This window comes from Plasmodium cynomolgi, chromosome 13 (genome assembly GCF_000321355.1).
Source record: "Plasmodium cynomolgi strain B DNA, chromosome 13, whole genome shotgun sequence".
In the NCBI taxonomy this organism is placed as follows: domain Eukaryota; phylum Apicomplexa; class Aconoidasida; order Haemosporida; family Plasmodiidae; genus Plasmodium; species Plasmodium cynomolgi.
In genome coordinates, this window is record NC_020406.1 from 1,020,452 (window position 1) to 1,048,163 (window position 27,712).

Sequence of the window (27,712 nt, forward strand, 5' to 3'; positions counted from 1 at the left end):
TAGAAGTTTAACGGAGTAAATAAAAATATATATTTAAATGTACTTGCTCTATAATTTGTACATCTTTGTGCGAATTTATTCGCGTATAATACGTGCGTATATATCTACGGGTCGTTAACGAAAACGGCTAAACGCGAAATGACCAACTAGTTTTTTCAACCATTCAACAAATAAACCTATATTTTGAAAAAAAGAAAAAAAAAAAATCGAAAAACTTTTATCTGTATGCAAAATGATTTCAAACAAGGAAGATATTTTTCCATTTAACGAAATAAAATTTGCTTGTAAAACGAATTGAAAATCGAGAGAGAATAAGTAACGGTAGAGGCATGCCGTTCCCATGAAGTCGCCGTAATTTTGCGCTTGCAGTTAAAAAAGGCGAAAATGTTCTTCTGCTTATCTGTTTATCCGCCTATCTGTTCATCTTTTCATCCGTTCATCTGTTTATCTGCTCATCTGTTTATCTTCTCATATCAATCTGCTGACCTTTCCGCGATAGGCACAAACGAATGCCAAAGAATATACCCCTTCGATTTCGCTCTTTTTTTGGTTCTTCCACTGCAACGAATAGGGCGAGGGGGCGCGCCAAGATGCAACGCTTACTTTTCTGTGTACACAAGTGGGCGCATATGCACATGAGCGACATATACGCAAGCCTAACGCGGTACCGTGCGCCATCGCACAAGCGCTGCGCATGGGCCTAGGAACATGTATATATAAATATATGTATCTAATACATGTATGCATGTATGCATAATATTTATATGTATATGCGTTATGTGCTCATCTCCGCGTGTGCACTCCTGCCTTGCGCAACAGAGTTTGCTTCACGAGGGGGATCACAAATTAATCTTCGAAAAAATGAGTCGATAGGGCGATCCCAAATGGTGTGACCTTAACGCAAACGCAAATCCATGGAGGTGTACCATTTGGGGTGGAAAATACCCCCCTCCCACCGAAGCCTCTTTTTTCTGCTTATTCCTCGCTTGCGTCATTTTTTTTTATATTTTTCTTCAAAATATCTGGTATAATTCGCACCCTTTTTAAAGGTAAAATATTCCAGCTCCACTTGCTCACTATTTTCCTTCTTGTTTTCCACTACGAAATTGGATTCGTCCGTAAAGTTAAAAATTTTCTGTTTCCCCTTTTGGTCCCCACCATTTGGTGTGTTTCCACACGTGTCCTTTATTCCGCCCCTTCCTTCATCACAAGGGGGGGATTTCCGCGATGGTGATACCTCCCCCGTGCGCGGACCTGCCTGGGCATCCTCCAACTCCTCGTCTGCATTCAGGAATTCCTCCTTTGTGTAGTTCGATCCCTTTTTCATGGTGACTGAAAAATTGACAGACGAGTTATTATTCGTCGTGAAGGATAGGTCACCATTTACGGACACAAAATCGAGGACGCACTGCGCCTGGTGAATGGTATGAATTTTCTTTATTAACGATTGCACATTATTGGTTGGGGTTTTAAGTAGCGTTTTTAACACGTCCTTTATTACGTCATCGTAATTTACCTTTAATTTGGCGTTTTGGAAAATTGTTTTAACAATAAACGAAAATTTCACTTGATCATAAATTTCTTTCTGTGATTTGTTGATGAACTCTTCAAAACTTAACACTTTTTCGTTTTTATCATTTTCGCTACTTTGCATTTTTTTTTTCTTCAAATAACTGTTGTATAGTATTTTCCCTTGCGCGCGAAACAACGTTGTGGGTACATTTAACGACGAGATTTCCATTAATTTTTTATAAGCTTCCATTCTCCTCTGGTCAACGCATTTGTTTTGTATGTCCTTCATGGCTCGCTCTTCAACTTCGTCATGAAGCTCATCTATCGTTTTGTTGTACTTTTTTTTCACATAATCGTTCATATCTTGTTCATTTTTTTTTCGCGACTTGATATCCAACACCTGTACCTCCAATATGCATTTAACCAAATCGCACTTTCCAAGTATATAATCATTTAGCATTTCTTCATCATCCGATTGTTCACTTATGCCCCCTTTTGCATTTCCTTCTTCACATTTCTCGTACTCACTGGGGTCATAAACGTTACGCAGAATGTCCTCCGTCTTTGAAGTTGCTCCTCTCCCGTGTAGTTTTTCGTCCAAGGAATTGATATCATCTTTGAGCAGCTCCTCTAAGTACTTGTCGAAGTTTTTGTTGAACTGGGCTTCTTCCTCCGGGTCCGCTTCGTCTCCTCTGTGGTGTTTCTGTAGCGACTCCGACTGCTGATGCGATCGCGCTTCTTCTTCGTCTTCTTCCTGCGTCTCGTCTACATCATACAAAGGGCTGTTATCGTTTAGGATAAATTCGATGTCCTGCATCTCGGGGGCGTGTCGGGCGACGCCTCGGCAGTTCCCCTCGCCAGTGGTAGCTTCACTGGCAGTTCCCTGGCCGCTTTCCGCCTCACTGGCAGTTCCCTGGCCGCTTTCCGCCTCACTGGTAGTTCCCTGGCCGCTTTCTTTCTCCCGGTCGAAGAACTTGCCCTGGTTGCTCTTCAGAATGTCCTCCAGCTTCCGAAAGAAGCTGCGGCTCTTGAGCTTCTTAATTTCGGTGTAAATTACTTCCCTAAACTTGCTTATGCTTTCCTTGTCGATGTCCTTAACCTTGGCACTTTCTTCGCAGTTCTTTTGGTCCGCCACAGGGGGGAAGGAGTCAAAGTGCGCCTTGAACAGATCCACAGGGAGGTAGGCGGTTATGTTCTTTTTCTCATTTCTGGATAGTCCGATAAGAGACTCGTTAAGTCCCAAGGGGTTGTAATTCTCCTTCACCGTGATGACTTCACCATTCATGGAAATGACATCCATCGGAAGTTGATACCCTTCTTTGAAGTACTTTGTAAATTTAGAGCTTTGCAAAAATTCGTCATAGTATTTACACTCTTCCATGTCTTTCATATTTGTATCATTAAACAACGTTTCATCATTTTGGAGGGTACATTTCTCTGCCTTTTTCTCATCACACGTTTCTTCGCTGTTAATAAATTCTTCTTCAGTTTTGTCGATATCGATAAGTTCTTTAATTCTATCTCGGCTCTTCAGTGCTTCATTAAGTGTTGTATCATCGGAGGCTTCTTCTTGGCTACTTTTCTCTCCACGTGTTTCCAATTTGTTTGTCACTTCTCCCTCAAAGCCACACATATCACTGTGGTACTCATTACTCGAATTGTATACCCACCCCCTGCACACATTAACATAAACATCGTCATTCCAATCCACCTTATGATTTTCATCTACATTTATTATAACTTCATTTTCTTTTTCCTTTTCATTTTTTATCACCTTTAAGAATTCCCTAAAAGTGCTACCTTTTTCGTAAGGAGGAATTTCTACCTTCATTGGTAACCCTACATACGATTTGTTAAATTTTATTTTTGGAAATTTATCAACTAAGAAAGTTAAATACACATCGTTAAATTTGTTAATGGTTAAATGGTTAATATTATTTGTAAGTCTTGGGGATCCAATCAAATGTAGGTTCTTCATTTTTTGATAAACCCTAATTATGTCATCATTCACATACTTGAGGAAAATATCTAGATAGTCTTCTTTCTTAATATAATTAATTAAGTTGTTAATTGGTACGTCTTTCAAATAGGCATATTCGTATTTATTTTCCTTAAGTTTATTTTGCCTATACTGTTTTACGCACATATCATAGTAGTGTTCCCTCAGACTGCCTTTGATGTGTACCTTCAGTTGAACTTCGCTGCGTTCATTGTCTTCATCGATATACTCGATGGTGAGCAGTTCTTTTTGCAAGTGTTCTGTAAGCCTTTGTCTTTTTTCTCTTTCTGCCGCGGACCCGTCTTGGTCTGTCCCCGCGACGAGGCGTTTGCCATCCCGCCCATTTTGATGAGCCTCCCTCTGTACACCATCCGTCTGCACAGCGTCCGTCTGTACAGCGTCCGTCTGTACACCATCCCTCTGCACAACATCCCTCTGTACACCATCCGTCTGCACACCATCCCTCTGCACACCACCCCTCTGCACAACATCCCTCTGCACAACATCCCTCTGCACAACATCCCTCTGCACAACATCCCTCTGCACACCACCCCTCTGCACTGCCTCCTCCGGGGGGGTATCCTCCTTGCCCGCCTCCCCCATCGCCAGCCTCGATCCGAACTTGCGCTTTTTCTCCCATACCTCCCCTGCGCAGAAACGCCACTTTGTTCTCTGCCCATCTTGCTTCCCCAATTGAGGGGTTAAAAAAAATAAATTCCTTGTCAACGCAGAACTGCTTACGTGGCGTACGAAATACTCCGCAAGATCATTTAAGGGCCTCCCGCTACAGTAAGTGCTTTTTTGTCGACCTTTTTTTCTTCTTTCTTTGAGAGAGAGGAGACCCATTGATGGAGCGCCAACCTTTGCGTATTTGTCTCCCCTAGCGCTGAACCTGCTTCCTCTTTTCCCCGTAACAATGTCTTGCCTCCCCTTGAAACTCATGCTGAGTTTACTTCTTCCCTTTTCGTGATTCACGTGGCCGTTACTGAGGTGCAGAATTGCGTCAATGTGCTGTAGGATGAAGCATACCAGGAGGAACACTTTGGGGGGGCCTCCGAGTTTCGCAACCATGTTGCTGATAAGCTTGGTCAGATTTTGCATAACTTTGCGCACGGTGCGTGTGGTTATGTGCCGTTATCCCTGTGCATTCACCTGAGTATCTTACCTTCCGATGTCACGCGCATTAACATATTCGCTCGTGCATATAATGTATACTTTACACACCCTGCTGATACAAAATACACCGCACTGTTCCTCTTGGCCACGCCTCACTCGACTACAGACCGCTACAGTTGCGCCCCTCTAAACAAACACAGAATTGTTCAGGGCGTCCCGTACATACGAATATATGGAGCATACCGTTATGCATGTTTATTTGGTCCAACTTTTATTACTCCGCTCGTAGCGCCTACAACACTCACTCCACTTCTGGGAACAACGTTTCGGCCAACTGTTGTGCCAGCCAACGTTCCACTGATGCGACTTTGCGCGCAAGTATAGCTATCCACCTAGTTGCGGCGGCTGGGTTCCCGTTGTTATGGTTTCACTCGAGTTCCCTGGGGCTTCCTCTGCCCGGCGCGGTAAGCTACGGCACGGCTTGGAGCAATGCGGTGTTAATTCACCTCATTTTAGCTTCGACGAGATACGACTTGGGGTTCACTTAGCTGGGTTGACTTCGCTGGGTTGACTTCGCTCGAGTTGATTTTTTTTTAAAACAAATTTCCATTTGCAATTTCTTCCCACAAAAAGCGCCAAGTGCGCCTCGCAAAAGAAGGGGACACGCGGTGAACACTTTTGGGGGCTCAGCAAGCCACGCAGTTTTGGCGTGCACGTCAGGCGGTTCACCCTTTTTTTGCTTCGCCCGCTTCGCTACATTGCGTCACATTTTTCTGTGCTCACTGCGATTTTTTATTTTATTTTTTAGTTTCCCCTTCTTCGCCTTTTTTTTTCGCCATTCCTTTTTGCCATTCCATTTACCTTTTTTTTTTGCCTGTTAATTTACCTCTTCTTTTTGCCATTCCATTTACCTTTTCTTTTTGCCATTCCATTTTTCTGCCTCCCCCCCTTCCCGAAGTGACCCAAATTGCGCATCCCCAATTTGCCAGCGAAATCGCACAAAATCGGCATCACATTTTACGCCGCACTAGGATACGCTGTAATCAAGTTGGACCCGCGAGAGTTGTACACGTGCGCAACTGAGGAAAGTTGAGAAGGGCGCCTCTTGTTCAGTTAAGCGGAGTCCCCGTCAAGCAAGCGCATACACGCAAACCGCCGGAGCCGAGGAAATCGCGCAGCCGCAGGTACACAGGAACATACGATCGTTGGAAGGGCATACCCCCCGCCGATACCATGTCATACCCGTATTACACCGAGTTTTTTGTCCGCTTCCCCAAGTTTAAAGAGAGGGAGGAAAGCGAAAGGACCGTGGACCCCAGGATCGAGTTGGAAAAAAAGTGCCAGGCAAAATGCGTGCGACCCGTCCACGAGTATCAGAGCTGTGTAAGCAGAGTACAGGCCAAGCCAGAAATGAAGGGAAATTGTCTTGGGCAGCATGAAGAAATGTATATGTGTATCGACCACTGTGTGGCGAAGGATCTGTTTAACTATCTAGTATAGCATACACCCCTCCTGCGGAGGGGTTACACCTCTGCGTTCTTTCCAAAGCTGATATTCCCCCGCCTTTTTGCTGCGCCGGCTGGGCTTTTTTTCCGAGCGCATTTTGATTTTTTTTTTTTTTTTCACTCGTCCATTTCGCTACATTTCGCTATATGCCACCACATTCTACCACATTTTAATTTCCTTTTCCTGACTACCCACTCGCGCGCAAATGCTTTTTTAAAAATATAATTTATAAGACCTCACGAGCGTTGGGGGAACACGGCGCACACGCACGTGCGTACGGATAAGCAGCCTCCGAAGCAGTCATCGTTCGAACGGAACGGCTGCTCCAGTTGTGGAGAACTCACGGACAAAAGTGTACAAGAAAAAAAAAAAATTACGTAAACAAATGGGTGAGCTGCTAATCCGTAAGGGGATTAAAAAATGGATTAACACGAAACGGACGTGGTGCCCAATCGGTCTAACTGCCACGGGAGCAATACGCCTCCAATAAGCGGGGTCACAAAATGGAGGTCGTTTTAACAAACGAAACCGTCGTGTCGACCGGGTTCACGCTGCAGTACATGCGCGCGGGGGTGTTGTAGAGGGGGTCCCCAAAGCTATGGTCGACGTAGTCAATAATGCATTCCTGAATATTTTGTTCCTTATTGTACGAATGCAGCAGGAGGGACAGCTTGTCTTTGTTGAGCATATTTTTTTCATCACTCGCCTTTTGGTAAGGCTGTGAATCATTCTTTTTTACCTTCACAGAGACTCCCAAATTTTGATAGGGGTTGTTAATCACGGGGTTCTTTGCACTGCTGGCGCTGCTGTCATTTTTTGCGCCCCGTTCGGTTCGTTCCGTTCGTTCGCTTTTTTCGCTTCTTTCGCTTCTTTCGCTTTTTTCACTCCTTTCGCTTTTCTCATTTTTTTCGCCTCTCTCGCTCTTCGACTTGAACGTTTTATTTAAATTTTTGGACGAAATGGATTTGTTTATTTTGTGGAACTTGGAGCCACTGCCGCTCCACTTTTTGTCCAATGCGCTATTCTTGTTATTCTCATTTAAGCAAACATTCTTAATAAAGTCATAAAAGTATTTCTGGTCCTTAGGGTTAATAACAATTTCTTTTTCTTCCGACTCCAGGATGGTATTTATCAAAGTGAAGATCCTTTTTTCGTTCATACTGTTGTTAAAAATTTGATAGAGCCATGCTGCTTTGTTAAACATTTGCTCACATGTTTCGAATAGGAGAAATAATTTTTGGTTAAAAATAATTTGGTACCTTTTTTTGCATGTCCTTTTGATTTCCCTGGAAAAGTTGGTATCGCTGTATGTATTTTTTTTTTTTCCGAGTCAATGGAGTAATTTTTAAAATAATTTTCCTCCTTGTTAATGTTGAAGCTGTTTTTATACCCTGCCTTCTGTTCGCTACCATAGCAGAAGTCTACATTGTCGCTACTGTTTCTTTCCGAGTCGTTCACATTTTCTTGTTGTGACTTAACATGGGGAGGATTGCCCCTTGACGGAGTAGCCGCTGCGTAGCTAGGATTGTCTCGATTAGGAGCCCCAACGCGCCAGCGGCCCTTATTGCTTCGGTTACTATCACCCGGGGGTGGGTTTCCTCCTTGGTTATCCCTCCTTGGAACAGAAGGGAAATTTTTATCGCTACTCTTCCTCTGCTGCGCTAGGTTAGCAATGTTACGCTGGTTGGCTGGAAGAGGGCAACGGTCTATGTGATCCTTCTTCAAGTTGGGAATGCTGCCATCACCAGTATCGTCCTTGGAAATCAAGTCGATACGGCTGCCATTACCAGCATCGTCCTTGGAAATCAAGTTGGAACGGCTGCCATCACCAGGGTGATGTTCGTTTCCTCGTGTATCTTTATCCAATTCAGACACACTGGGTTGACTCCCCGGGGGGTTCGCTGCAACGTTGTCACTATCAAGACCTTTTTTATCACCATCGCGACTGCCTTCACCATCGCGACTTCCTTCACCACCGCGACTGCCTTCACCACCGCGACTTCCTTCACCACCGCGACTGCCTTCACCACCGCGACTGCCTTCACCACCGCGACTGCCTTCACCACCGCGACTGCCTTCACCACCGCGACTGCCTTCACCACCGCGACTGCCTTCACCACCTCGACTGCCTTCACCACCGCGACTGCCTTCACCACCGTCCTTTCCCTCCCCCTTCTTCCCCTTCTTCTTACTCCTCCTTTTACCCTTCCTGTGAATACCTTTTATAATAGTAAACATGCTAGCCAAAATGTCCTGAATCTTGCGGATATAAATCAACTTGGAGTTCATCACAGAGTTTAAATAAGAAATAAAAAAAACTTTAAATGCACAGTCAAGCAAATCAATGATATTTAAATTTAGGAGATTGTCGAGATTCAGTTCCCCTACGAAGAAGGTGTTAAATGGGCACTTTATTTTTTTTATATAATCATAATTGTTTTTTACATAATAGAACATTTTCTTTAGATAGTCTTCCTTCCCCTTTTTGTTAAGGGAGTCATTCATACCCCCTCCATAGTACTTCTGATCAATTTCTTTGTATTTCTCCTTTATATAACCCACATCTACATTGACAAAATAGCTATCCTTTATGCTTTTGTAGCAATACTTTAACACATTTTGGGAGGTATAGCTAAATTTCCCTACATTATTTCTATACCATCTTGTGAAATCTGTGTAGGTATAACTATCCTTGTTGTTGCTTCTTAAAATTTCATGTATAAGGGTGATCATATCGTCTTGATCATTCACTTCTTTCGTTCCTCCGTTGTTCTTCGTTATGAACAGTTCCATGTTGTTTAATGGGTATGGGAAAAAGTTGGATATCATAAAGTTGCTTTTTTTGTTCGCCTTTTTTTTTTCTGTTCCTGGGTGGCCGCTGTTGCTTCGCTTTGGCGCTTTGCCGCCGTTTGCATTTGCGGTGTTGTCGGGGCTGTTACTGGGGTGGTTACCACGGATCTCACCAGGGTTGTTACTGGGGTTGTTACTGGGGTTGTTACTGGGGTTGTCACTGGGGTTGTTACTGAGGTTGTTACTCAGGTTGTTACTAATGCTGTTGCTCGGGTTGCTACTCGAGCCGATGTTCGCTTCGCTACTCGCGCCGATGTTTCCGTCACTACTCGCACCCACGTTAGCGTCGCTACTCGCACCCACGTTCGCGTCACTACTCGCGCCGATGTTCACAGCACTTCTCGCGCTGTTGCTGGCAGAGGGGAGGCCAGGTGCGGGCGGCGCCTCAGAGCCAATACGCGCAATCGAGTCCGTGCTCCCATTGATATACTCCTGCTCCAAGTTCGGAGAGCTGTTTTCATTACGCACCCCATGGATCTTCTGATTGCACAAACTACTGCTGTCATTCATTTCACAAGAATAAAACACACTCTCCTCAAATGTACTTTTCTTAAAAAAGGTGGTCAAACTATTGCTACTCTTGCTTTGAGAAATGCTTGCAAAAGGTTCACTCTCATTTATATTGGAAAGACTCCCATGGTTCGAGCTGTCCTTTCCTAAAGGATTATCACTATCGTTGCAAAAGATACTTAGCGTCTTCTTCAACTTCATATGGTTCTTCATTTCGTTAATTTTAAATTGCTGAGTTGAAATATTTAACGCCTTTATGTATTGCGAGAGGATGGAGCATCTGTACGAATAAACATTCAAGGGACCATAGGACAGGAACATACAGTCGTTGAATATGTATTCGTTGTTCTCGTATTTATTTCTTATGTTATCGAAGAACTGGTTCCATATATAGTAAAATGTTTTTAAGTTGCTCGAGTGGCTGATGAGGTAAAAGAACAAAATGGTTATCCTTTCTTCGTGGTGGCAGAGGAAGTACTTTTCCTTAATTTTTAGGAAATCCCTCACGAGTTGTTCTACCTTGCTTTCGCTGCTCTGGGACGTCTTCCTCCGGCCACTGCGGCCACTGCGGCCGCTGCGGTCACTCTCCCCATTATCGTCGCTCTGGTCATTATGGGCATTCTGGTCATTATGGCCACTCTGACCACCCTGCCCATTATGGCCACTCTGACCACCCTGGTCATTATTGCCACCCTGGCTGCTCTCGCTGTCCCCCCTTTGTTGGCCCTTCTTTTGCACCCTTTTCGCCCTTACCCCCACGCCGCAACGGGGATCCCTCCCGCGCCTGCCCTTTCTCTCATACCCGGGGATGCCCCTCCTCTTGGGGAAGTTGTCTCCCTTCTTTAAAACGAAGAGCACCTCCTTGGCATCTTTCTGGTACAGACTGTGATACCCTCGATTGCTCTTCTGAGGGAATAGCTCTCCGTCAATTTTGCTTACGAATAGGTTTCCCCCGGCGGGCCTGTGGCTAGCACCTCCGATGGGGCTCTGATTTCCGCCACCGCTCTGGCTGACCCCCCCCGCGTCATTATTCGAGTAGCTCCCGCCGCTGCTCTGCGCCTCCTCCGCCCCGAAGCACTCACTGTAGGCGTTTCTCCTTGGTCGCAGTTTCCCTCTAGTAGCCCCCCGACCCCGAGGCCACTCATACACCTTTTTCTTGTTACTACTAAACATGTTGTTAAGAACCTTATCGATGTAGTACCTCGTCGAGTCCTCCTCTATGTTGAAGCAACTGTAGCTAGCAATTTCCCTATCCCTCACCCAGTCCTTGTTTTTAAGTGGCATGAACTCCATCAGATAATGCTGCACTGATGACATCATATCATTACTGCACTCCTTGCTGCTGTCATTCCTTTTTTTCTTTAACTCCAATAATTCGTTATAGTACAACCTAAGTATGTTCTTTAAGAGGAAGCTGTTTTTACCTTTGTACTTATCGTTGTTTATGAATCTAATTTTCCAAACATTCATGACTCCTTTTTTTCTTTTCCTCCTGTCTTGATCGATACTTCGCGCATTTCCGTGGGGGCTCACATGAACGGGACTACCGCTCAAGTTGGAGGATCCACCGATGAAGGATGCCATCCCACTACTCAGATTGGAAACTCCATCACTGTGAGAGACCATCCCACCACTTACATTGGCCACTCCATCCAATATCTTATACTCCATATTGCTGATAAAATTTAAGACATAAATGGAGACGAAGGGGCTGCTCTCACTCTTAGGTAAATTTTTGTGGCTCCTCAAGTTATGGTACAATCTATTGATTTCTTCGAAGGTGGATTTCCTTCTAGATTTCACATTATCGTAAATTGGCTCGTAACTGCTATTTTGAGTGACAGATGGGCAAGGGTAAAATAGTAGAGATGAATCGGAATAATCCGGAAGGGTCTTCTCATTATTGTCCCCTTCGTCATCATCATTATCGTCATCCTCCTCCTTCTCCTCATCTTCTACCCTCGCATCGTCAGACAAGGCATCCACTAATTTTACTTTTTTTATATCACTCAACTGGTAATAACTTGGTTTGCCAAAAAGGTCATTTTTCATGCTGAACAAGTAGTTTCGAATAGCTATGCTTCGTTCCTCTTCTCCTGTGCGATTAACAATCCACCACGCGTGGGGAGTTGCCTCAGTATTATCACCCCTGCTGCTACCGAGGGAGTCATTCCTCTCCTTCACAAGGCAACAAAGAAATATTCTTCGTCCATAAAATTTTTTTTTCTTGATATAATTATAAATATGGTTTAGGTACATTTGCGGGAAAACCTTTTTGTCGTAGGAGTTCCTTTTGTATGTGTTTTTAAAAATGTAGATTTGTTTACTCTTCCTATAAGTTTGGTTTTCCCTTTTCCTTTCCCTTCCTGCGTTTCCTACGCCTCCTACGCCTCCTACGCCTCCTACGCTTCCTACACCTCCTACGCTTCCCACATTTCCTGCTTTTTCTTCTCTCCCTACTCTCCCTGCTCTTCCTTTTTTCCCCCTGATCAGCATCTTTAAAACGCTGAACTGTTTGTTCCTCAGGTTTATGGCCCTGAGCACGTGACTGCAACTCGGCTTGTCAATCAAGTATATATTTTTTATATACATATTTATTTTGTAAATGTTTTTTCCCCTCACGTTGGACAGATAAATGAACAGCGAGAAGAGGGCCACTAGCTGGTCGTAGGAAAAGCACTTAAAGTAGTTGAAAAACTTGAAGGAGTTGTAGTTCACCTCAAACCCTGTGCCTTTGTATACAGAGACGTAGTTGGCCTTCTCGAGTACCCCGCAGGGAGGAGTGACTACCCCGTTGGCAGTCCCGTTGGCAGTTGCGCTGGCAGTCCCATTGGCTGTCCCGTTGGCTGTCCCATTGGCAGTCCCGTTGGCTGTCCCATTGGCAGTTGCGCTGGTCGTGCCTCTTGCCACCACTCCGCTTGCCGACCCGGAGCCCCTCCGATGCACCGTTATGTACGGGTGCACGCACTTAAAGTAGGTATAATCACTTGTGTAGAAGTGGCCGTGGTATATGTAGTAGTTCTTATCCACTGCGATGAAGGTAGGCAGGCAAATCTCCAACTCACTCAAGGCTTGCTTCAACGCGTTTAACATTAAGTTACTCACGGAGAGGCTCTCTATGACGATGTACTGCTCTTCCTCCGGGACGCTCCTGTCTATGACTTCGAGTTCCACGTATTCGTTCACTGCGGAGCGGGGGGTGGAAGAAGCATCAATGAGGGGGGAGAAGCATCAATAAGAAGGAAGACGCATCGGTGCGGGGGAAGACACAACGGTGAGCGGGAAGACACATCAGCGAGAATACGCATCAGGGAGAGAGAATACGCATCGGTAAGATAAGAGGCAGTTCTCCCCACTTGCTGCGCAATCTAGCCAACTGCGCAACCCTGGTGAGCAAAAAAAAAAAAAAATACCGAAAAAAAAACGCTGTATGGGAAAGGTCCTCGCGGGGAAAAGCACAATCTCAGAGCAATTCAAATTTCCATGCAAACAATAAAACGAGTTCACCGTTTTCACATTCTTCTTGTAAAGGTTCGAGTTTTCATTCACATTAAAGGGGATCACATTTTGGCATTTATTATGAGGGTAGTAAACATAATTTAATTTTACACAGTAATCCTTTTTTATCACCAATTTTTTTAAAAAATTACACGTATCGTCCACCGTGATGAAAAGGGAAAGAGGGGCCAGGGGTTTGTCCCTCTGCTCAGCGTTAGCAAATGCATACTTCTTTTCATATTTCCGCTTGGTCTCCAAAATGTTAAGTTTTTTTAGGCTGACTAGGATATCCTTGGTGAAAATTTCAAAATCGCTAAGTCTCGTGAAGTCTGTGTAGTCGTCCTTGTAAATCGTTTCGATTTTGTTCCTCTCTATGTAATTCATTTTTGCGCGTTTTGGTCAGCGGGGCTCGGCGTCTGCATAGGTTGTGCGTATAGCGCATTCCCTGTGCGAGCGTGTGGGTGTATGTTCGTACGGTCGTATGACTCTACGATCGTATGACTGTATGGGCGTGTGCCAACTGGTGACCGATTTTCCTCTTCTGGGATGCGCTTCCTGCCTCTGCCTCTGCCTCTGCCTCTGCCTCCTCAGAGTGCGATGTGGTCTGCAAAGGGACCAACTCGTAGCTGCTCAGGGTTGGGCACGCAGGCTGTGCAGAGGCGATGTGCCGACTCACAGCATTTTCTCTTCATGTTTTTGGCCAAGCGGGCAGAAGCATCAATGGGGGGAAGCATCAGTCGAGGAAAACATCAATGGGGGGAAGCATCAGTCGAGGAAAACATCAATGGGGGGAAGAACCAACGGGGAAGAAAAAATACAAAGGAGCAAAACAAAAATAAGTCCAAATGCGAAAAGCATACGAAACAAATGCGGCAAAAATAGCCATGCGATTAAAGCAAAAAAAAAAGAAAAAGGAAAAAACGAGTAAACTTCAAAAAAAAGAGTATACTTCAAAAAAAAGAGTAAACTTCAAAAAAAGAATAAATTTCAAAAAAAAGAATAAATTTCAAAAAAAAGAATAAATTTCAAAAAAAAGAATAAATTTCAAAAAAAAAGGAATGAATTTCCAAACTTTTGCCGAAATCAACGCCCAAGGGAAAAAGGCATAGCGCGCCATCCAAAAACTTGTGTATCTACTGGCAGTGGGGGAAGGAGCCAATGATCTGAGAAACGAAGGGAAAACACGAAAGCAGGAAGCATATATATGTACATGCCATGTAATAACTCAATTCTTCACCAATGGCTAAGCGAGTTATGCAGAGTTTGGGGAGAGCCCTTGGGGAGGATAAAAAAAATAAAAATAAATAAAAAGTCGACCAGAAATTACGAAATATTTCACGCAAGTGGGATGGGTAACCGAGTTATTCATTTTTGTGTCGTCTCACGCCGTTTTTTATCTTCACTTTGGGGTTTATTTATTTTTTTATTTTGTTTTATTCTACTCTATTTTTATTTATTATTTTTTTTTTTGCTTCATTTTTGGTACATGTAATAGCACCATGCGGGATGAAACGAGCAAAGCAGAAATTCTCTACTTCACGTGAAATGAACGAACGAACGAATGCGAAAAGACCAGTCGGCATTTCTTCGCCTTTTCCCCTTCGCTTTGTGGCCATCGCCCGCACGTCTACAGGGACATGTTCATGCGTGCACTTCTACAGGGACATGTTCATGCGCGCACGTCTACACGGGCATGTTCATGCGTGCACTTCTACAGGGACATGTTCATGCGTGCACTTCTACAGGGACATGCTCATGCACCCACCTCCCCCATGCGCGTGACGGAGAGAGAGCAGCCTCCCTTCTAAAAATTGGCACAGCCTCCGAGCTGCCAAACTACGTACACTTCTTCCTACATGAACAACACATGTGTTGTAAGGGTCCCTCACGAAGCTTCGCGCGGCAGATAAAATGGCCATCCTGAGATTCACACACACCGAAAGGACTCACTCGAAAGGACTCCCTCGAAAGGACTCCCTCGAAAGGACTCCCTCGAAAGGACTCCCCGAAAGGACTCCCTCGAAAGGACCCCTCCAAACGGCTCACTCAGTCAAGACCAAACAGTAGCCACTCCATTTACGAAAAAAGCCTAAAGAGCTGTTTAGTTGAACAAAAAATTATCCGCACAATTGGCACAGGTGCACACATTTCCTGTGTCTACACAATTCAACTGTACGTGCCAAAGACGTTACTCTCAAAACGGTTGAGATGAAGAGAATAGGGATTTTAGAAAAAGCAGAAGGGGGGGATAACCCTGTTGTGCTGTGAAATTGGGTTATCCCCCCCTTCTGCTTTTTCTTGTTGCAAAGTTGCACGCATGTGCGCCGTGTGTATTGTAGATGAGCAGAAGGAAGCCGTTACTGCCTCAGCATATTGCTAACAGGAAAAATAAAATCCCTTTTAGGTGATGTGTCCTTCCCTTTTTAACTTACCTTCCTTTGTGTTTATATTTTCTCCCCTCCGTTTATTCATCTTCTTTTTTATTTGCTTCCACATTTGCTCATTTTATGTTGCTCTATTTTATGCTGCTCTACTTTCTGTTGGCTGCATGAGGGGTAGGGAGCCAAACGGTAGGGCACTGAGGGGTTAAGTTCCTTTTTCGCGTTAACATGAAAAACTGCTGGGAGATGCGCACGAATGCTCTGCACACACCTGGGGAATGCTGCCTGCACACACCTCCTTGGGGATGCTTCCTACCCACCTCGGATAGGGAAACTCGCAACTCCGCTTCAACTTATGCAGCAGAGTAGACCTCAGGTAATAGTCTTCTTTCGATATGCCGATATAATTCATGCGCAAAAAGGTTAACTCCTGTTCGTTAAGCTTCATCGTGGGGGTCTCGAAGGGATGCACGAATGTTACTTCTACGTAGTGGGACACAAAGCATAGCTTACTTGCGACGTTGTGCTTTGCAATTACTAGCTAGTCAAGTCGTGACGGCAGGATGGATGATCGATCGCACACTTCGCACTATGGACATAGTTTTTTTTTCTCTCTCTCTTTCGCTCACATGTGTTTGAGTGAGTTGGTTTAATTCAACTTAAGGCGCTCAAAAAATGGTAGAAAAGAGAGTGGGAAAAAGAATGGGCAAAAGAGTAGGCAAAAGAGTTGGCAAAAGGGTAGGCAAAAGAGTTGGCAAAAGGGTAGGCAAAAGAATCGGCATGGCACAAAAAGGCCGAATGAACAGACGGGGTGAAGCTCTAACGTTTGGGAGCATGCGCAAGGTGCAGTCGTGGGGAAAGAGAAGAGACAAAAAAGGTGTCGCGTGCAGGTGAACACAGTGAAAGTGAGATAATAAAAAAGTGTCCCTGTACAGATGTAAACCAAAATGAACTTTGTGACCAAACCAAAAAGCGAAAAAAAAAAAAGGGGTGAGAAAAAGAACCCTTCTGATGGTACACCCTTTTGGTGACATATGCCCAGAACGAGTTAGACAAAACTGAATAGAATGCTGACCCTACCTTTCAAACCATATGGACACACATTTAGAATAAAATATGACTTGTTCATGCGGGTTATGTCTGTACCGAGCTGAATGGTTTTACGGACATGTCGCCAAGCTGAGCGAATAGCTCTCGCAAAATGAAAAGAGTATGAATATATGTGCGTGGAGAAAGGGAGTTAATAAAAAAAAAGGAGCTTTCCCCACAGGAGGCGATAAAATTGTGCGTTTTTTTTAACAGCTCCGTAGAAGAGTCTCCATGGAGGGGAGGGGGTGAAAAAGGCGTCCTCTCGCTTAGGGGTAGCATTACTCGCCGGGATTTTTCTTGCCGTGCTTTTTTCGAATGTTCAGAAAATAGAAAAAGGATGATCTGGGCGAACGGCTGTACTCCCCCCCGAAATTCTCAGGACCCTGAATAATCACGTATGTCTGAACATGCATGTGTGTGTCCTTCCTCACTAGGGCAATTGTTTTTTTTAAAGCGATGCGATTGGCGAGGGATGGCTACATGCCAGTTTTGTCAAAAAGAAATAAAAATATACATATATATGTACATGCCAACATGTACGAGGAAAGAATCGAAGATCTTCCTTGGCAGCATGACGAAACGACGATTTTCCGCGAGTACGCTCGATGGAAACTCCCACCGTGGTGTAAAAAATAAGGGCGACTTGGCTCATATACCTACATATAATATATAACATTTTTTTCTCCCCCTTAGCTCGGTAAGCTTTGCCTATTTTGCCTACAAACGCAGCACTTTTGGCAGCTTCCCCCGTTCGAAGTATGCGCCCTTGCGTTTAAGTCCCCCTCGAAATTTATGCCCACCGTGTAGCTATTTTTACCTCCATTTGGATTGTCTCACATGTGTAGGAAAAAAAAAAAAACGCCAAAGGAACACATGGACATTTTACCAAAACGGTTTATCCTGCAAAAAAAAAAAAAAAAGGGAGGGTTTCCTTCGTCTGCTCCACTTTTACTGCAGGTGTGGATCTCCTGGGCTGCTTTTTTTTTTTTTTTTTTTTTCTCCACAACCCCGATGCAGGTGCTCTGCGTCTTTAATTTTTGCCTCTCCCCCGCGTTGTGTACTTGGCCATATCGGCGCTCTTCGGTCACAACGCGTTTTCCTTATTTTCATTTTGGGGACCACCCTTGGCTTGGTCTCTTCCTCAACTCTTAGTTTCCCCCCCTTTTGACGACGAGATAGGAGCACTCGGTTCCTGTTAATACGACATGCATGTCCCAACTTAAGAAGAGAAAGGGGTGTGCCCTCCTTTAGCATCTCCGTTCCGACAAAAGCGAAAGAGGATCACAATGTGCCCCAAAATGTATGCACCTTTTACGATTGCGCTGGCTTGCTTTTTTTAATTCAACACGTTTATTGCATTTTCCTTGTTCCTTTCGGCCTATCCTTTTCACGGCTGACAAGTGTGCGTGGGTGAGTACATACATTTCGGGAGGAGGAGGTCCCCATTTTGATTTCCCCCCCTCGTGGATAACCCCTCCTGGATTACCCCTCGTGGATTACCCCTCGTGGATTACTCCTCTTTGATTACCCCTCGTGGATTACCCCTCTTTGATTACCCCATTTTGATTGCCCCTCCTCGAAGTTCCCACCGGGGCAGGAAGATCATTTTCCACCTGTACTGGAAAAGCCCAGTGAAAATCTTCTGTGCTTTTCTGAATTGTTGGCGGTTTGGAGATCCACGCGAGCGTCGCATTTTGGAGAGTTCTTCGAACACGTCTCGTGAAGAGCCCCCTTTCCCTCATTGACTCTTTTTTCGCGAAAGCTTCCCCTTTTTAAGCGCTCCCCCTGTGCGTGACTTAGCCGTTCCGCGTTACACATTTGGCTTCTCCCCAAAGAGGAGACGCGCGCCGCGAGCGGGCACCCACCGTCACCCCAGTCGCAGTTCCAATCGCAGTCCATATCGCAGTCCATATCGCAGTCCCTATTGCAGTCCCTATTGCAGTCCCTATCGCAGTCCCTATCGCCACTTATTCGGCCCACTCGGAACGACCGCACCACTTTGTGCCTGCCGAATTGTGGGCGCCCTTGGAGGAGACTCCTTTCCCCCCTGTGCCCGATTCGAGAGCAGCTGGCTACAAATGGAGGGCGAGGCGAACGTCCAGGGGGGATGCCCCCAAGGGGACGGCCACGATCCGCAGTATAGCCCGCAGCATAGCCCGCAGTATAGCCCGCAGAATGACTCGACGCAAGACGCGCAGAATGACCCGCAGAATGACCCGCAGAATGACCCGCACCATAACCCGAAGCAGGTCGACCAGCGAGGGGAGCGAAAGCTGAAGTTCCTGATCGAAGGAAAAATGGTGGAGACGAAAAACGCAGTGGATTTCATAAAGCCCCTGAAGGATGACATAAAGGCATTGGACTTCCTCCTCTTTGACATGCTCAAGGATAACCTCCCTAACAAGTTATTCGAGACCTTATGCACCATTCACGACTTATCAGAAAAGTACAGCGAAAATCAAACACACGAAAATTTTAACTCCTTAAAAAATTCCATATATAAATTAGATGACGAGTATCTAGGCACCATTGTGAATGCATTTGGCCACATGTGTATTTTGTCTAACTTTGCAGAGTGGGCTCATAGAGGAAGGAGGAGAAAGGCATTCGACATGTCCTTCACCCCGAATGAAAGAATATATGGATCTGTGTATGAGACACTAAAGGGAACGTTCCACATGCTGATCAAAAGCGGCTTCGACATTAACGAAATTTATGAGCAGTTGTGTAACCAGACAATAGACTTTGTATTGACAACCCATCCAACACAAGCCATTCGGACTTCACTCCTGAAGAACTACACACAGCTAGCCGAACTGTTACTAAAGCTAGATAACACAGACAAAGAATTGTACAAGAAAAAAATTTTGTATGATAATTTAAAAACATACTTGCTAGCTGCATGGAAGACAGATGTCATCCGAAGGATTAAACCTACTCCCATAGATGAAGCCATTTCGCTAGTCGACATAGTAGAGAATTGCATCTTTTATAGAATCCCTAACATTATAAGATATATAGATAACGTATTTTACGAATATAATTTACCACCAGTCAAAATGGATTCTAAAATTTGTCTGTTCTCATCATGGGCAGGAGGAGATAGAGATGGGAATCCATTTGTTCTACCCGAAACTACGAGATACGTTTGCTACATGAATAAAATAAGGGGATGTGAGTTATTCATTCCGATGGTAGAAAAACTGATCAGAGATCTAACTCTCCACCATTGCACTCAACATTTTAAAACGTATGTAAAACTACTCGAAGATGATGTTTCTCAATATATTTTTGACAAAGACAGGAAATACCTATCGCAGAAGTTCTACTGGTTTTCTCCATTCTCTAAGTCTAACAAAAGAGAAATATATAGGAGAGCTCTTTTAGTCGTTTGGGCTAAGCTTAAAAGTACCGTACAAGTATGCAAGTCTCTCATTTCACACCAACCAGTGGACACAAATTTTGAAAAGTTGATGTTTAACAGTTCTGAAGAGTTTGAAGAAATCCTTATGGAATGCTACAAGAGTCTGTCTGAGTCTGGAAATGCTCTCATTGCTGAGGGGTATCTAAAAGATGTCCTTCGAAATGTCAAAATATTTGGCCTCCATCTGATGAAGCTAGATATTAGACAAGAATCGGAGAAACACATTCAAGCTATGGATTACATATGTGAGAAACTACAAACTGGAAAATACTCCCTCCTCTCTGAGGAAGAAAAAATCGATTTTCTTACAAATATTCTTCAATCTAATAGACCATTAATACCGAACAATATAGAACAGGAGGAAGACGTCCCTAGCGACTTCCTAAACGTGATAAAAACATTTGATGTTTGTTCTCAAATTGAGGAGAGTGCACTAGGGGCATATATCGTTTCCATGTGTAACAATGCATCGGACATATTACTAGTAGAGGTGTTTCAAAAGGAATTAAAAAAAAGTGCACAAAGAAAAACACAAAGAGTTGTTCCTCTGTTGGAAACGATTCAATCTTTGCAGATGTCTTGTACCATTTTAGAAAATTTAATTAAGAACCCATGGTATAGAACCCATTTGAGAACCCACTTTGACAACAAGCAGGAAATTATGATTGGCTATTCCGATTCGGGGAAAGATGGAGGTAGATTCACATCTGCTTGGGAATTATTCAAAGCACAAGAGAAACTTGTATATATAGGAAAGCAGTACTCTGTGGAGGTCCGCTTTTTTCATGGTAGAGGAGGTAGTGTCAGTAGAGGAGGAGGACCACAACATCTAGCCATTCTTTCACAACCAATCAATACGATAAAAAACTATCTTAGGGTAACCATACAGGGAGAGGTCATCACACAGGATTTCTGTCTAAAGGGAATGATGCTACGCTCGATAGAAACTTACATCAGCGCACTCCTAAAATGCTCCCTCTTAAAAAATACAGTTTTGGTGAAAGACGAATGGAGAGTACTTATGGATGAAATGAGTCAACTAACCACAAAAGAGTACAGACACGTGGTGTATGAAAATAAAGACTTTGTGAATTACTTCAGATGTGCAACTCCACAGATAGAAATAGGGAAGCTCAATTTGGGATCAAGACCATCGAAGAGAAAACAAGGAAATGTAGAATCGCTGAGAGCAATTCCATGGGTTTTCTCCTGGACACAAAATCGAATGCATCTACCTGTGTGGCTTGGCATAGAAAAATTGTATGACTATCTCATAGCAAAGGGTAAATTATCTCTCATGCAGGATATGTACAGAAACTGGCCCTTCTGCACGAGCTTCTTCAACCTGATCAGTATGGTGATGGCTAAGGCGAGCTTGCAAATAACCGAGGAGTATGACATTCTGGTCCCCGAGGAGCTGAAGTATATTGGTACCATGCTGAGGGAGAAACTGAAGAAGGCCATGGAACTCACTGCGCTCGTTACGAATGAGAAGACCTTCTGTGATAACGACTTGCTGACGAAGCGTTCCATCGAGAGCAGGACCAAATGGGTGGCTGTCTGCAACTTGATTCAGATTCAGGCGCTTAAGCGACTGCGGGAGAGGGAGCGCGAGTGGGAGCTGGCCCAGGAGAGGGCCCAGGCACAGGAGAGGGCCCAAGCACAGGAGAAGGTCCTAGCACAGGAGAGGGATCGACCTAAAGAGAATAGCGACGCCCCCACCGGAGAGGAACCAATGCCTAGCCGAAGCGCCCACCCGAGCAGTGACCCCACCGCAGCAGATGCGGCGGCAGAGGCGGCGGCAGCGGCAGCGGCAGATGCGGACGGTGGTCCACTCTCCCCGATGCAGGGGCACCCAAACGATGAAAACCACAAATTAAGCAATTCATCGGCGAAGGATGAGCTGGATAGCCAGTATGGAGGTCCCGTCAGCCGGATCAGCAGCAAGCGCATTCACTCATACTTGAGCAGGAAAAAAAGCAAATTAATTAAAAACCCAAAGTTCCATCCCCTCCTCGAGTCATACTCCTCCGCCTACCTACAAAGTGAGGGAGAAAATGACTTTTTTTTTGACGATATACGGGACATGGGTCTGTCCTATGGGAGGCCCTCCTCCAAAGCGAACGACTGCACCTATGACGAGGTGACGAAGACCTACATTGATTACACCTCCCTGAATGATGCCCTCATAGTCTCTATCAAGGCGATAGCCGCGGGCATGCAGAACACGGGCTAGCGCGGGATGGCGTGGGATGGCGTGAAATAGCGTGGGATAGCATGGGATGGCGTGGAATAGCGTGGTATAGCATGATATAACGTGGGGGGCTCGCCCCCCTCTCCTAGCCAGACAAGCCCACGTGGACTTCCGCACCCGTGCATTACCCACACCCGTGTTTACACTGCACACAAGTACTTCGTTGGGCCCACCCCAACCGCCAAGCTTATGTGCTTGCCAAAATTGTACATACGTGGTACGTGGCAGCTCATCACAAGCAGCACACCTCTGCTACGGCTAACCTGTTCGGAAAAGCATCATACGTGGAAAGCCTTTTTTTGCATCGCGCAGAAGTGCGCTACGCCCCTTGTGTATTACAGCCCCACGTACATGCGCCTGCGTGTCGAACAGGTTGCAACGCTTTTGCAAGAATAACGCGGCGTTTGCTTTTGCATTTGCGCTGGCGTTCCACGTTTAAAAAAAAAAACACCAATTTGGAGCGGACCACCGAACTTTGAAACTCATAATCGTCAAAAAAAAAAAAAGTCGCTCCAAAAGTTGCCTAAAAGGCTAGCCATTCCGATTATCTGCGTAGAAGTCGGTATGCCCTTGAAAACAGGGAGGGGAGAAAAAAAATAAGTGAAGTGCCATAACGCATAATTCACCACACGTTTATATGCCCATGCTGGTCGGGTACCTATACATGTAGGAGGCGGGTTGGTTGCGTCCACCCACTCCCAGCAGCTTTTAAAGAGCCCTTCAAAAGATGGCACTGAAATGATGAACTTAGAGAAGGATAAACAGGTGTTCCAGGACAAGTTACGAGAAGAGCTGCAAAGACTGAGGGGGTACTCGATAGTCCAGCATGTACTCTCTTCCCTCCTCCAAGTAGAGAAAGAAGAAAACGGAGGAGTGGAAAAAAAAAAAAAAAAGGAATTTTATACAGCCAAATCGAATCGAAATATATAGGAAAAATAGTGTATGATACGTTTTGTCACTCCAGGGATGCAAGGAGGTATGATAAAAGTCACCCCTTCCTACTCTGTTGTGTAAAAAGAAAAATTCACATCGGGAAGGGAAACAAACAACTCGTTGTCAGATGGACTGATAGGGACATCCCCTCCGAAACGGCATTCCAACTAATTAGCAGAGGAAAAGATTTTTTTATTTTCCTAAAAATTACGCATTATGTGAAGAAAGAACCATTGGGGGGGAGGGCAGCAGACGGGTCACTCTCGCCCCTTGTAGTGTTTCTCTACGATGTGGCGGAAGCAGGGAGCGGTGGCACAGGCAAACGTGAGACGGAAAGACACGACGGAAGGTGCACAGATGGGGCTCTCACCCATGTGAGGTCTCAAAATGGGGGGAATTTTTCGCTCGCGCAGGTGGGAGCGGCAAGCTGTGAAACCAGAAGCGGAGGAGGAGAGGCAAGCTGTGAAACCGGTAGCGGAGGAGTGGCAAGCTGTGAAACCGGTAGCGGAGGAGCGGCAAGCTGTAAAACCCGTGGCGGAGGAGAGGCAAACTCCAAAAGGGAAGAGCCACCCACAAAAGGGGACTCCAAAAAGTTTGTTGATCGGTACCTGTTGTTAGTTCACTACAGGAGCCATCGCAAGGTGACTCTTTCCCAATTTGTGAACTCTCTAGCAAGTGCAACCTTTAAGCATTCTCAAATTGGTTTTCATCCCAACTCAACTGCTACGGAAGAGCAACACAGGGGTCACGATGAGCGGGGAGACGGCTCCACTTTGGCTACTCTCCATGAAAGGAGCAGCAAAAGCAGAGGGAAAAAAGGCTTAAGTGAAAATTCCAACCAGGGTAAAAGGTTCACTACGGTTGATTTGCAGAACGGTGTAACGGGTAAGGTGTGTCAGTCGAAAAAAAGGGACGACTTCCCCCCGGAAAACATGCATGATAATCCCGACAGATACAGCAATGGAGATATTGATAATGAGAGGGACCAGGTCAACTCATGGGTTACCTCCCTCTCCGGAAGGCAAACAAGAAGGCTCAAATTTTCTCTCCCCCCAAAATACACGTGTCGCCCCTCTCCCAAAAAAGGAACAAACTGCTCAGAACAAATCTGCCACTTATTAGCGGCACCAAATTTTCATACATACGTTTATACGTCCAAAATGGAAAAGGGAAAGGAGATTTTTTTAACCTTCCACATAATGAGTAAATGCTTCTTTATTTTTGCTTCTCCCATTTTGGGGATCCTTAATGGAGACTATTACCAAGTTGTGTGTCTCTCGAATGGCCGACACAAGTACACTACGCCAACTGCATGCGGTAGGGTCAAGGAGGAGGGGACTACTTTTCCCGAAGTGATTACCCCCTTCTTGGAGGAACTATCCCATTCGATTCGAGCTATGTATAACCAGAAGAAAAGGTTGATAAGGAAGCTTCAAAAATATCTAGCGAATAGAACTCTGAAGGGGTACATAAACTTCCGTCGCTTCGGCAAACATGTGCAGAAGGAACAACAAATTTACTCCTACACCTTTTACGACATTGAGGATAATTTTTTCCTGGCAAAAGGGGAACACTCTCCAGAAGCGGTTGCAGGAGGTTCCCGAAGAAGGAGCCAAAAGAACCCCCCACAGGGAATTTCCAACCTGCTTCAAAAAATCGAACCCATTTTAACCCAATGCAGCTATTTTAACCCTAAAGTAGATGTCCATTTTTCTCAAAGGAGACTCGAAAAGGTGTGCGAAAATGTGAGTGATATATTAACCTGGTGTAGACAATTTAGGATGTCCATAAGGTGGAGGAAAAGGAGAGAGTGCATATGTGTGTACTTGGTTAGGAAGAATTTCCCACCGGTAATTAGTAGCAAAAGGAATGGTCCAAATGGTCTGATAGTGGAATGCCTAACTGGGTTTACTGATCCCTCTTCGCATAGCAACGATAAAAATACAGGAACAACCCTCCAGGAGAAGAACACCCTTCAACGGGTTCAGTCAGTTTGTACTTTCCAAGTTTTATCCACCAGAGGAAGAATTTTCAAAATGACGAGGAGAGTATGCTTCCTTTTATTTAGCCTTACTCAAAAAATGGAGAAAATTTCCAACTTGGACCTCCTGCATATGTTAAGACACGTCCACCACGTGGTTGTAGCTTTTCCCTACCTATACGTTTGTTACGCGCAGGAGGGGGGGGGTTCAAATGGTGGGGATACCTCCTCCACTCGAGAGAAACACGATGGTCTTGGTAAACTTTCCCTTGTGCACCTCCCCCCCCACACGGAAGGACTGCAATGGTTAAAAAGGAGAAGAAAGAAAGCCCTACGGAGGATTTTCCTGAAAGAGGGAGAATTTCCTTTTCTCCTAAAAATGCACAAACTGCTTCTATATTTTTACCTGTACGTGATTGGAAATTTGTGCCGAACGTGGCTCAACAGCGCCAGAGGAAGCAGGGGGACTCCCCAAGAGGGGGAAAAGGCGGCATGGAAGGAAGCGGCATGGAAGGAAGCGTCATGCAAAGAAGCGGCTTGCAACGAAGCGGCATGCAAACAGACCCCCCCCGAAGCGCTGCTGCGGAGCCGGTTCGACGAATTCATCAAACAAATTAAAAAAGAAAAATGGAAGAAAAAAACTTATTTGCATGTTCGAAACTGCATGGGGGTCCTCCTCAAGCGCGACAAAAAGGGTGCCTATACAGGTGAAGAAATGAGTAACAAATTGCACACCTTGGAAGGAGGAGCGAGAGGGACAAAAGGAACGATCATGAATTCGTTTATTTTGAGGCCCGTGTGCATGGATGGGCTTTTCTCGGGGCGCGCAGAAGCCACCCCTGAGGGGGGGCGAGGAGAAAGGGGATTGGACCACGAGGAGGTTCTTTCTGCTGGCAGGGCGACAGCCACTAACGCGGTAAACGCTGCCAACGCGGTAAACGTCGCCAACTCTGCCAACGATGCCAGTACGGCCACTCCCCTTAACCGCCATGGCAACTCACCTACGACGCAACGCAGCGAAGGGGCACACGCAGCAAAAGACCATTATGCCAACTTCTTCAAACTGCGAAACATGAAAAAGACGGTCCGCATATTGGGCCCAGCGTTGATGAACAAAATGGCGGACAGACTCTACGTCGGAAGGAACGCCCTTTTGAATATGAACGCACACAGGGTAGAGCTACTGGGCATAGTGAGCCAATTCGAGGAGGACGCAAAGGATGTTTTATGTGCCGTAAGGGAAGCATCATCTCACGGTGGAGGCATAATAACTACCAGTCAGCATGATCGGGGTGACCCACCACCCAGCCTTAACGGAGAAGAAGTGAAAAGATTGTTACACCATATATGCAAAAAGAAGCGAGTTAATAAAAATTTATCTATTTTTAACATCCCCAGTGGGAGCACGGGAAGGGGAAAACTGCGCCATGTTGGTGGTGCTAAAGTGAATAACAAGGTGGTGAGAAGTTTCTTCCGACTGGAGAGGTCCCCACGTGAGAAACGCCCCCTTGAGGAGTCACTTCGACGGGGGAGTCAAAGCGGTACCCACAAAGTTGCCCTGAAATATTTGGTCCATTTCGTGAATGGACACATAACCTTCGCCGTGAATATTTTTTCGAAGGATCATCAAAAATGGGGACATTCAAAAAGTCGGGTGTACTTTCTGAACGTGTGCAAAAATGATATAATTAAAAATATGTTAATAGAAAGAACGATTCACTTTTTGGAGGATCTCCTAACCTATGTGCAGGAAAATCTCCCCTTCCTGGAGAGAGAAAAGACGCGTACCCCCAAAGGTCACCACTTCTCCTACAATGTGTGCAAAATATTTTGTTACGAATTGAAGCAAGGTAAATGTGAGATGAAAAAAATATACAAGGTACAACCGGGGGGGGAATTTTACGTACATCTTTTTACCTTAACAAGTCAGGCAACTGTCTTTCTTTATTCCACAGGGGGGGGAGGCGGCGGCTTGTGTAACCCTTTTTTTGTGAAGTTTTTTGAGCGGAGTAAATTCTACGACGCTTTTGTGGAAAGTGCGAATGGGGTGATCTGAGAAGAAGTGGGGGACTTGCACAAAGAGAAGTGAAGAAAAGCAGCGCAGCGGTGAATGCCACGGGGGGCGATGAACACCTTGGGGGGAAGCAGTCTGACCGGGTCATAATTTTTCAAAAAAAAAAAACAGCCATTTATTATTACTCTTTTTTTTCACCATCACTCTTACGGTTACTATTGTATTATATTTTACTTTTTTTATTTTATTTTTTTTTTTCCCTTTTGGCTAGCTCCCTTGCCGCTCACTCTTCTCACGCGCACATGCAGCATTGCAACGGTCCCAGTTTGCAGCCCATCGCGTGTGGCCGAGGAGACCCAGTTTTCCGAGTGTGTGTGGTATGCGGCGCCACGACATAAGAACAGGAAAAAGTGGGCGAAACGTTCTGCGAGCGATGAAAAAAAAAAGGAAAAAAATGTCCATAAGTTATGTATGCATATGAAAAAGCAAATGCATATTTCTTTTTTCTTTACCATTACGCAAATTCGCGAATGTAGAACTGTGAAGCTCTTTCGCAATTTTTTTCAACCCCAGAAATTGCTTACCACTATATCGTAGTTAAGATAGTTTTTTTTTTTTTTTTTTTTAGTCTATTTTTGGTACGGG

At 45.0% G+C, this 27,712-nt stretch overlaps 5 protein-coding genes across 5 annotated transcripts in view; 2 read left to right on the top strand and 3 right to left on the bottom strand.

Annotated features, from left to right (window-relative positions):
- Window positions 1-991: 991 nt before the first annotated feature.
- PCYB_133160 (hypothetical protein) lies at window positions 992-4,582 on the bottom strand (the record flags this gene model as incomplete). Its single annotated transcript, XM_004224341.1, has 2 exons — window positions 992-4,195; window positions 4,373-4,582. The coding sequence occupies 2 exons, from the start codon at window positions 4,580-4,582 to the stop codon at window positions 992-994; spliced, it is 3,414 nt and encodes a 1,137-aa protein (XP_004224389.1).
- A 1,278-nt stretch (window positions 4,583-5,860) lies between these two features.
- Window positions 5,861-6,127, top strand: PCYB_133170 (ubiquinol-cytochrome c reductase hinge protein; the record flags this gene model as incomplete). The annotated part of the gene is made up of 1 exon (XM_004224342.1): window positions 5,861-6,127. One exon carries the CDS (start codon window positions 5,861-5,863, stop codon window positions 6,125-6,127), a length of 267 nt encoding a protein of 88 aa, XP_004224390.1.
- Window positions 6,128-8,352: 2,225 nt separating this feature from the next.
- Window positions 8,353-13,375, bottom strand: PCYB_133180 (hypothetical protein; the record flags this gene model as incomplete). Its single annotated transcript, XM_004224343.1, has 2 exons — window positions 8,353-12,678; window positions 12,919-13,375. Coding segments are annotated over 2 exons (4,783 nt in total), but the record flags the coding sequence as incomplete, so codon positions are not given.
- Window positions 13,376-18,539: 5,164 nt separating this feature from the next.
- PCYB_133190 (phosphoenolpyruvate carboxylase) lies at window positions 18,540-22,121 on the top strand (the record flags this gene model as incomplete). Its single annotated transcript, XM_004224344.1, has 2 exons — window positions 18,540-21,557; window positions 21,735-22,121. The coding sequence occupies 2 exons, from the start codon at window positions 18,540-18,542 to the stop codon at window positions 22,119-22,121; spliced, it is 3,405 nt and encodes a 1,134-aa protein (XP_004224392.1).
- A 3,140-nt stretch (window positions 22,122-25,261) lies between these two features.
- Window positions 25,262-27,712, bottom strand: part of PCYB_133200 (ABC transporter) — a gene marked incomplete at both ends in the record, with an annotated part of 3,894 nt that continues 1,443 nt past the window's right edge. Inside the window, 4 exons of the mRNA XM_004224345.1 lie at window positions 25,262-25,351; window positions 25,789-25,892; window positions 26,329-26,362; window positions 27,364-27,491. Coding sequence (XP_004224393.1) covers window positions 25,262-25,351; window positions 25,789-25,892; window positions 26,329-26,362; window positions 27,364-27,491 — 356 coding nt within the window. The remainder of the gene's footprint in view (window positions 25,352-25,788; window positions 25,893-26,328; window positions 26,363-27,363; window positions 27,492-27,712) is intronic.